The sequence below is a fragment of the Labrus bergylta genome, chromosome 4 (genome assembly GCF_963930695.1).
Source record: "Labrus bergylta chromosome 4, fLabBer1.1, whole genome shotgun sequence".
NCBI lineage: Eukaryota > Metazoa > Chordata > Actinopteri > Labriformes > Labridae > Labrus > Labrus bergylta.
The window spans coordinates 11,768,100-11,777,826 of NC_089198.1; the positions used below are offsets into that span (position 1 = coordinate 11,768,100).

Below are 9,727 nucleotides of genomic sequence, written 5' to 3' on the forward strand. Positions count from 1 at the left end.
GTGGAGGTTCCCACAGTCCTTTCACTACTGCTCACTCACACACGACTGACAACTTCTGACTGCTAATGAGAGCTAATAAGCGTGCCCACACACCTGGCTTAACCGGAAGAATGCCAAAGGGACTCATTTCTTTCCGCTGAACTCAGAGCTGTGTGTAACAATACACCTCACCACAAAGAGACCAAAAAAGACCTCACCTTGTAAGTAATAAAAAAGTTGATTACATTTTGAACAAAGAATAATACAATTTAAATCTGAACCAGAACATAGGTAAGTAAATCAACGTTTTATCTGTTTCTTGACTGATCTACAGTTAGGTAGAGTCATCATTTCCATTATGATGACCGCCATCGTTTGGCTTCTTAACTCCCCTTCAGAAACCAAAGGGTGACGTCACTGAGACGTCCATGTTTGATACAGTCCGTGGTTTTATATTTTATGCTGTTTTAAACGTGTTTTGCAGACCCCTGGTGGTTAAAAATATAAATCTATCCACGCAGTTTGAATAAAGTTTTCACTTTAGGCGAAACTCAGCATGTTTTTAATGATAAACTATCTATCCATTCATTTTCATCCGCTTATCCGAGGTTGGGTCGCGGTGGCAGCAAGTGCAGTAAGTCAACCCAAAACCTCCCTCTCCCCATCAAAGTTTTCCAGCTCCTCCTTGGGGGGGTTAATGATGAACCTTTTCTAAAAGACCTGAACACATACTGTTTGTAAGGTTAGTCTATAAAGACATGAGTCCTCCAACCTTTTCTTTTTCTCACCAAATAAAAACGCACTGCAGTGAGTCAGTGTGCAGTCGGCTGTGAGCGACTCCTCACAGACTGTTCAGTCAATCAGAATAAATTCAGCTTCACATCAGTCAGCTGATTCAGGAGGTTTACAGAAGCGGAAAGACGAGGTTTCATCACCACAGGATCAAAAAGAAAGACGACTTTCTACGTCTCTGAGGGTGAAACCGCATCATCAACTTCAGTACAGTCATCTCCACCTGTGGTGAAATATCTGCTCTGGACCTTTAACACCTGTTCAGCTGGGTTTTCCTCATTATAACACATCTGGATTATAAAACGGCAGCAGTAATCTGGAGTCATACGTTGGATCTTTAGCAGCATGAAAACAGAATCCTGGTTGACCTGGTTGGATGCTGTCTTTAGATCTTTATCGCTCTGGTAACAGAATCCTCACTGACCTGGTTGGATGCTGTAGTTGGATCTTTATTCCCGTGGTAACAGACTCCTGGTTGTATCTTGGTGGATCCATCATGCTTTACTTTCAGGTGGTGATCTTGGCGGCGACAGCAATGCTGGTTTATTACTGTGAGTTCACGGACACGTTCAGTCCAGCAGAGCAGGGCTTCATCTGCAGAGACCCCTATCTGTCTAAACCTGATCCTGGACCAGAACAGGGCAGCCGAGTGCAGCCTGTGATCCTGTTCTCTGTGCTGGGAGGCCTGCCCGTTGTACTGGTGAGTTTGACTGGGATTTAAAAACAATCAAAATGAGGAATAACCAGTTTATTTTAGATATAAGTGTTAAGAAGTAGTAAGAGAGTGTAAATATAAATGTGTTGTATGCCATGTTGACTATGAGCATTGTCAGAGTACAAAGAAGCTCCTGACCCTCTAGCTGTGTCTAAATCAGATGTATGATCCTCTGAAGGACCCAGACACTCCAGCTGGTGCCTGTAGGTTCATGTTGGGATGTTAAACCGCAGAAGTGGTGTGAGACAGCAAAGGCCTTGACAGAGCAGAGGGAGTAACAAGAAATCTTTCATCTTAAAAATCAATCCGACTCCAATTGTCTGCCTGAAATATCTCTCAGACGTCTCCTCCTTACTGGTAGTTATTTGATTGAGTATTGACACTATTTAAAAGTGTATCACGTGGCCGCTTCATAGTTCACCAGCTTAAATTGGCACACAATGTATCATGGGATATGTTGGGCATTGATGGATGCACTGGATAAATCCTATGTTAAGTGGGGAAAACATTTGATGGATCCAAATATGATCTTGCCAGATTCTCCCGTGGTGTGAGGTGTGGCAGAGCATTGACTCCCTGAATTGTCACATGGAACCGAACAATAACCAATAAGGAAGCAAGTTGACTGAAGCAGGAAGCACAACAAACATTACCATGACGACAATAGCAAACATGAAGCACAGAGTTAGATGGATGTCATAAATTCAGGTCCAACTTGTTGACTTATGGCAACAACACAAGTTATATTACAACATGTTCTGTAAAACAAAACACAATCCAACTGACAAGGAACGAGTCGGGCCAAAATATATACTGTAATGGATGTACCAGCTAACAGCTAGCCACATTTAGCTTGACCATCATGTTTGTTTGATTTGTTTGCAAGATTACATGTGTTGAACTAAACCAAGAAGCGCTTTTTAAATAAGACTCAGCTGGTGTTTATACCTGCGTAACTTCAAGGATTCACATTTTCAGCTTTACTTTTAACAATAACACATTGGTATTATTTGTCAGTGGACTATTACATACTTGGAACTATTAGGGTATAACAATGAGCCCTTCTATGTAACAGTATATCATTACTGCACAGTGAAACTATATGTGAAATATCAATATCAAAGACAGTACAGCTGTACACAACGTTGTAAATTAACACATTTATTCTAACAGTTCAACAGTCCAAGCATGAATCATTCATTTTTATTGTCGTTGTTTTCTGAAGATTTCAGGAGTGGAGCTCGTCATCTTCCTCCTGAACTACAACTCAAACCAGCTGTATGACCAGGAGAAGGTGCTTGTCATAGGTGACTGTTGCTATGTGAACCCCATGGTGCGCAGGACCGTCCGTTTCCTTGGTAACCTTAGTGTAAATATTTTACATACAGTAAATGTTTTTTTTATGTTTATTTTAATTCATAAAGTCACCTCTTGGGTTTTTTAAATTTGAAAGTTTGTTTCTCTCAGTTAAAGCTACGTAATAATGATGGCAATGTTAGGACGCAAGTATTTAGATTACTGTAAATGACGATCCCTATTGATTACCCGTCTGATCAGTGTGGGGAACTTTGTCTGTGTGTGTGTGTGTGTGTGTGTGTGTGTGTGTGTGTGTGTGTGTGTGTGTGTGTGTGTGTGTGTGTGTGTGTGTGTGTGTGTGTGTGTGTGTTGTGTGTTGTGTGTGTGTGTGTGTGTTTCTCTGCAGGTGTGTATGCCTTTGGCCTGTTTACAACAGACATCTTTGTAAATGGCGGTCAGCTGATCACAGGTTCTCTGGCTCCTTACTTCCTGTCTGTGTGTCGACCCAACTACACCTCACTTGGCTGCGATGACACCTCGCTCTTCGTCAGCCAATCAGAAGCTTGTAGTGGTGACCCTGATGACATCATGAGAGCCAGGAAGACGTTCCCATCCAAAGAGGCGGGGCTTAGTCTGTTTACAGCTGTTTACCTCTCAGTGAGTGAGATCTGAATATATTTATACAAAAATAATTAAACCTTAGACCTCTGGTTTTAAATACATTTATAGAAGTATATTCTTACTACATTTTCTTTCAGATGTACATCATGTCATGTGTGAGGTCCAGTGGAGGTCGTCTGACTGGCCCCCTCCTCAGCCTCTCATTGGTCGGTCTGGCCACGCTGACAGGTTTCAACAGAGTGGCCGAGTACAGAAACCACTGGAGGGATGTTATTGCAGGACAAGCCATCGGGGGCGCTGTGGCTGTCTTTCTTGTGAGTTTTTATTAAGCATCCTGAGCTGTAGACACACATACATTAGTGACCATTTTAAGAAACTCTTTCATTGTAAGATCATCTATTTTTATTATTATCATAAAACTACGGTGGCTGGGAAGTGTAAAACACTTTAACACAGCTGGAGACAAATTCACATTTTGGAAAAGAAAATTACAAAAGCCAAACACTTTCACCAAAGGCAAAACAGATTTATAAGATGAAAAACACTTGCTCTCAGACAAATTTAAGAACGACAGAATGTCACCAGAGAGGTTATGTACCAAATGCTGTGATTGACCCGGAAGTGATTGAGTGAGTGAGCTGTCAATTACAATGTTTTGGGGTTTTTTTGTCTGTTTTGTGGAACCCACCTGAGATAGTTAACCACACAGTCTTCCCTCCAAAATAAGTAATTGACCGCTCACTAAAGCACTTCCGGGTCACTTCCAGCATTTGGTACATTCCCTTACTGGTGAGATTCTGCCACTTTTTAATTTGTCTCCGTGCTCGTAAAAGTTTTTTGCATCTTGAAAATTTGTTTTCTTCAATGTAAATTTTGTTTTGTCCTTGGTAAAATGTTTTCCAAAAGGTACATTTTTCTCTAGCTTTGTAAAAGTGTTTCACACTTTGTAATTTTGGTTTGCACTTCCCAGCCACCGATAAAACAAATGATGGTTGTGAATCTATTCAGGTGTAATTAAGAGACGTTTTGTGATGTTTTAAACTTCCCTCCTTCGTCCTCACTGACAGATGTTCAATCTGTGATCTCACAGGTCACTTGTTTGCTGCTTTCATGTTTACGTTATATATTTGTTTTTTTTTTACAAAGAAGGTTTAAGTCTCATAAAAATATATTTACAGATCTAATTCAGAATTTTAGATTCTCCGATGAACGTGTTCATAGGAAACCTTTGCTTGAATTGAGTACTGTCCATTTAGTGAAAAGATTTTGCATGATAAATCCCTGAAGATGGCTGTGATTAATCATGATTCATCTTCTCTTATAGTTCACTGATAATCCACAGAACTTTAGAGGAACATCAGGCTTCATGATCAAGCAACATTTTTATCACGTCTTGGCTTCAGTTCATTACAACCTGCTCCTGTGAGCGCAAAAAAATGCAGTGATTTTCTTCTGCACTTCAAGTCAGAATTTTAAAGAATTTAACTCATAAAAAAGCTTGAAACCTCCGAGATGCTTATTGGCTGCCTAGGACCTGATTTATTTTTTCCTTATGTTATTGAAGGACAAAGGGAGAGATGTTTTTCGGAAACAGCAACAAATATCATGACATTGTCTGCAAATAGAGATAAAGTGTTGACTGCTGTCAATTTGAATCGGGGTCATCCCTTTGCTCGCTCTAAATTGGCTGACTAGGACTCTGGTGATGGTGATTCTCCTGTTCATTACGTTGTATCACTATTTGGACTTTAAATACAGTTAAATATTTCAAATGACTGTCTTTAGTTTTAAGTTGTTTTTTCAGAATAAGCAGAGAGTCACCATGACTCTGTACATGATCTGTGCTCTCCATCCTTTATCTTTAACATAAACCTGCTCTAATGGACAAACTCGCTGCAGGACACACACACACACTCGACTGAACTCTGATTCCTCTTGTGTTAAACAAGTCATGCACGACAGTCCTGAAGAGGACAAAGAGCTGCGTCACACACATGACCCAAACCAAAATACTGAGGATACACTCCCTGCAGCCTAACATCCCATCATGCACTTCTTTATGTCAGGCTTTTTCTTTGAATGTTTGACTACATCTATATTCAGTTTTCATCACGCATTATACTCATGATTCTGTACATGTCTGAATGTTTGTATATGTCTGTGTGTGTCTGGATCTGATGATAACTGTTTTTCCCTCCTGACAGGTGGTGTTTGTGGTTCAGTATTTCAAAAAAAGACGTGCGATGTCACACAGTTTGTCTGATGCAGGAACAGCCAACACTGACGAGACCGCACCGCAAATCAACCACAACATGACGACCACTGACAAATACGTTGTTGCACAGGTAAGCCTTACTTTTACACACTGAGGACCCGATGAGCAAAAGGATCGGCAGCTTTAGCGCCCTCTAAACTGTACAAATGAGACAAAAGGACATCCTTAATCCACGAAACACATGCAAGGGGTTAACTGCGCTGGAGAGCAAATGTTTTTTCTCAAGAAGCATCGTGTCTTCAAAACAAGAACAGGCCGATGACGTAATATGTCAAACGTAAAGTTAAAAGAGTTAATAACAAGTTTTTAATTTCTGTGTAAACTAACATGCAATTAAAGGATGTTTTTTTTATTAACAAATTAAACAAATATGAAATAACAGTATATATTTTCTAACTAATAGGTAGTGTGCTTTCTTCTGTCCAATTGAATTTAGTACAAATATTTCTAGGTCGCAACACAAACAGCGTCTGTTTGCGTCCCAGCATTTGGGAAAAAACTGTCCCTTTTCTATGCAAATCAGCCTTATTGCAAAAAGTGTCTAATTCACAATTGCTGCAATAAAAGCCACGCACAGTTAGAGTGAAAAAATGACCGTCTGCTGAGAGTTGGCGGTAACTGCGCCGCAGTATTTTAAAGAGATTTCACACTCTCCAGTGATCAGGAAAACATTTCCACCTCTGTATGAAAAACAAATTATCTGTAAAAAAAAAAAAAGTCTATGACTATTACTTGAAATACATTGAAATCATTAACTTTTAATGTATTTTTCTCCTTTTCTGATCCTGCAGAGTCCAGGATCCTTCACTGAAATAACATGACTGTGACTCCCCTGAACAAGGGGACACAGAGGACACCTTCACACCTGGATGTTCACATTTACAGACTAACCTTTAACCTTAACGGCTGCTTTTCAACAGCAGAGAGTGGGCTCTGTTCTCCCTCAGTATAGACTGACAGGTGCAGTTTATCACAGCTGTGGGATGGGTTTAACCATGGTGCTGGTTCCAGACACAACCTGCTGTAGACCTTTCTCTAGACTGTGGTCTCATTGGTGTATATAAAAGTCTGTGTAAAGCAAAATCAGAAATTAGTCTTCAAACATACTAGCACTGAATTATGGATTTAGCTTTTCATCACTTTAAAGTTGGGGCAGGGCCAAATAGCTTTGGTTTTTCTGCTCCATCATGAGTTTCTTAATGTTTCATCTTTACAGTCTGCAGTTCTGCTCACTAGCCATGCCGTCATACTATTCAGTAATAGGCCATAGATACATAAATGTAGATGAAGCTTCTGGGCGTCTTAGAGGCCTCTACGTGGCATGAATGTTTGTTTATGATGTCACATCGACTCACATTCATGGCTAACCTCAATCCAAGTGGGACATTACAAGATTTAAAAAAAAAACTCATTGAAATGTGAATTGAATTTTAAGGCGTTTTTGTTGTCACACAAAATACAAAATGCTTACATAAAAATGACTGTGATTCCCTATGTGGAGAATTGCATTTGTGATGCGTGCTGTGATTCAGAATAAATTGTTACATTTTGTATCGTAGGGCTGCATGGTGGTGCAGTGGTTAGAAGGTTCCTGGTTCGAATCCGCGTCAGACAGGGCCTCTCTGTGTGGAGTTTGCATGTTTTCCCCATGTATATGGTAATAGGCTATGCTAAGCTAACTTGCACAAGTGGGGAAAAAATGGCCAATATGTAGTAGACTGAGAGGAAGTAGACAAACTCTCAGTGTGCTCAGGATGAGGAGGTCAGAGGTCAGAGTTCATTTTCCTCAAGTTCAGAATCTGATTCTGATGGCTCAAACATGTAGAGCTTCACGGGGCCAATAGAACAGCCAGATGAAGCCTCCATCGTCAGGTTGAAGCAGTTTGACAGCTTGGATAGGCGTGTGTTTTCTGTGAGTAGGCGTGGTTTCAATGCTATCCGAGGACTCGCCCACAGCATCTCAGAGCAGAGATCACTTATCGCTAAATTTATCATTCTTTTGAAACTTCAGTGATTTACTTCCAGATTTTACTGAAACTCGGCCCGGTGGTTAAAAACATTTGTTGTTGCTTTACACAGAGTTTGATGACATAAAGGTAGATATGTATATAAAAGAGATAAGATAAAGGTGTACAGTTTATGTTATTGATGTATAAATGATGATACATGTAGATCTTTGTAAATACAGGGTGACAAACATCTTCAAAGCATGTCCGTTATGTAATTTAAGCAAACATAAAATAAAGTCCTGTCATAGCTCTTGAGTAGCAATCTAAGAGTTCTAGATAATTTTAGGATGCTTTTGGTTATATCTGTTTGTCTGTGTGTGTGTGTGTGTGTGTGTGTGTGTGTGTGTGTGTGTGTACATGACTTCAGTTCTCTTTAACTGAACTCACATGTTTAAACATCTTCTTCAGACTTACTTGTTCTGTTTGTTTGTTTGAGTTTGGTTATAAACCTGTGTCGTTGTTTATTAATCTTTTTAGTTTGCAAATTTTGTAAAACACGTTTTATAATAGTAAAAAACAAACTTGCTATCCAAAGATAGCTGAGCTCTCAGGTGTTTCATGTAACCTCCATCGTGGTTGTTTTTTGTAAAGAATGATTTCAGACTCACAGGCCTGTACAGAGATTATTTATTTCTTACACACTTATACTGTTTGTCCTTCATGATATGTTTTTCATACACAGAGTTTAAGTGTGAATGCAAAATGTTGAGTTTAAAAATGAGACAGAATGGATCACAGCTCTAATGAAACCTTGTGAGACAGATCCTTTGATGTTTGTAGTTCCTGCTGATGTGTTTGTGTTAAATGAGCCGCAGTGTTATTTGTGCTGTGTAATTATTATGTTAATGTTTCTGTGACCTCTAGGTTCAAACTGTTAGTACTGTTCAGCACCTTGTTACCTGTTTTTATAGATTTTATACTTCATGTTTACTGATGTGTGCAGACGTGAATATACTGTTTGTCTCATTGAAGTACAACCTACACTCAGGTAATCCTGATTGTCTTAATCCTGTTTAAATCATGATAGAAATTTAGATTATTTTACAGTGAACATGATGGTTTAAGTCAGTGGTTCCCAACCTTTTTGTCTTTCAGCCCCCCTCTTTTATCTAGAGCCCCTATTATTTTTTGAGGCTTAATTTGCGTCAGTGGATACAGGTGGAATTGGGGGAGATAGAGTATCTCTTAGAGCCAATCAGAACTCCTCCTGAACCTGTTTGAAAAATTAAAGATTATTTACATTTTTTACAGTTTTCTGTTTTGGGATTTTCTTTATTCAGTCATGCAGCCATGACAGTCTGAATAATGACGGCTATTAACTACACCAGTGAGAACTTAAACATGTCTGTCTTGTCTACATGACTATGAGTCACTAAGTCACATAAACAACACTGCATGCTCATCGTAATATTTACAGTCTATGATGCTCATTCAGTTGATTTAAAATGGTCAAATTCTGCCCTCTGCTGCTCACTGACTGAACTGCAGCTGAAATAATAATTGCTCACTGCAGACAGGCAGGAGCTCGTTACGTATTAAAATATATCTGATATCCTCTTCACAGTTTTCACAATGTATTTACACTGTAATGAGCCATTCAGCATCATGAATGTAGGCATTCAAATTAATTGATCAAACATTGTAAGCAACATAATTTACCATGTATCAAATATAATTCAAATTAAACTTATATAGACTTAAATTAAACTTATGTCCTATTCAATTAAAAACATATTTCATAAGATTATCTAACTAATCCAAATTTAAAGAGAGCCATACAGGGCTCTCTCTGTGTGTGTGTGTGTGTGTGTGTGTGTGTGTGTGTGTGTGTGTGTGTGCGTGTGTGTGTGTGTGCGCGCGCGTGTGTGTGTCATTGAAAACTGGGGATTTAATTTTAAAGAGCCACACCTACCGCTCTGCTATTGGCTGACAAGAGGACAACCATACGTCAATCACACCCACACACACACACACACACACACACACACACACACACACACACACACACACACACACACACACACACACACGCACACGCAC

The 9,727-nt window shown here is 39.5% G+C and overlaps 1 protein-coding gene across 1 annotated transcript; it reads left to right on the forward strand.

Annotated features, from left to right (window-relative positions):
• Positions 1-906: 906 nt before the first annotated feature.
• On the forward strand, positions 907-8,907 carry LOC109997593 (phospholipid phosphatase-related protein type 5-like). Its single transcript, XM_020652128.2, has 6 exons — positions 907-1,471; positions 2,712-2,844; positions 3,189-3,439; positions 3,541-3,717; positions 5,608-5,748; positions 6,470-8,907. Exons 1-6 carry the CDS (start codon positions 1,148-1,150, stop codon positions 6,497-6,499), a joined length of 1,056 nt encoding a protein of 351 aa, XP_020507784.2. The 5' UTR covers positions 907-1,147; the 3' UTR covers positions 6,500-8,907.
• Positions 8,908-9,727: the final 820 nt, after the last annotated feature.

Bases quoted from the DNA above. Each gene is read 5' to 3' on its own strand.
- LOC109997593 (XM_020652128.2), top strand. From the start codon at position 1,148: ATGCTGTCTTTAGATCTTTATCGCTCTGGTAACAGAATCCTCACTGAC. The intron at 3,718-5,607 runs GTGAGTTTTTAT...CCCTCCTGACAG, and splicing joins GCGCTGTGGCTGTCTTTCTT to GTGGTGTTTGTGGTTCAGTA. The intron at 5,749-6,469 runs GTAAGCCTTACT...CTGATCCTGCAG, and splicing joins ACAAATACGTTGTTGCACAG to AGTCCAGGATCCTTCACTGA.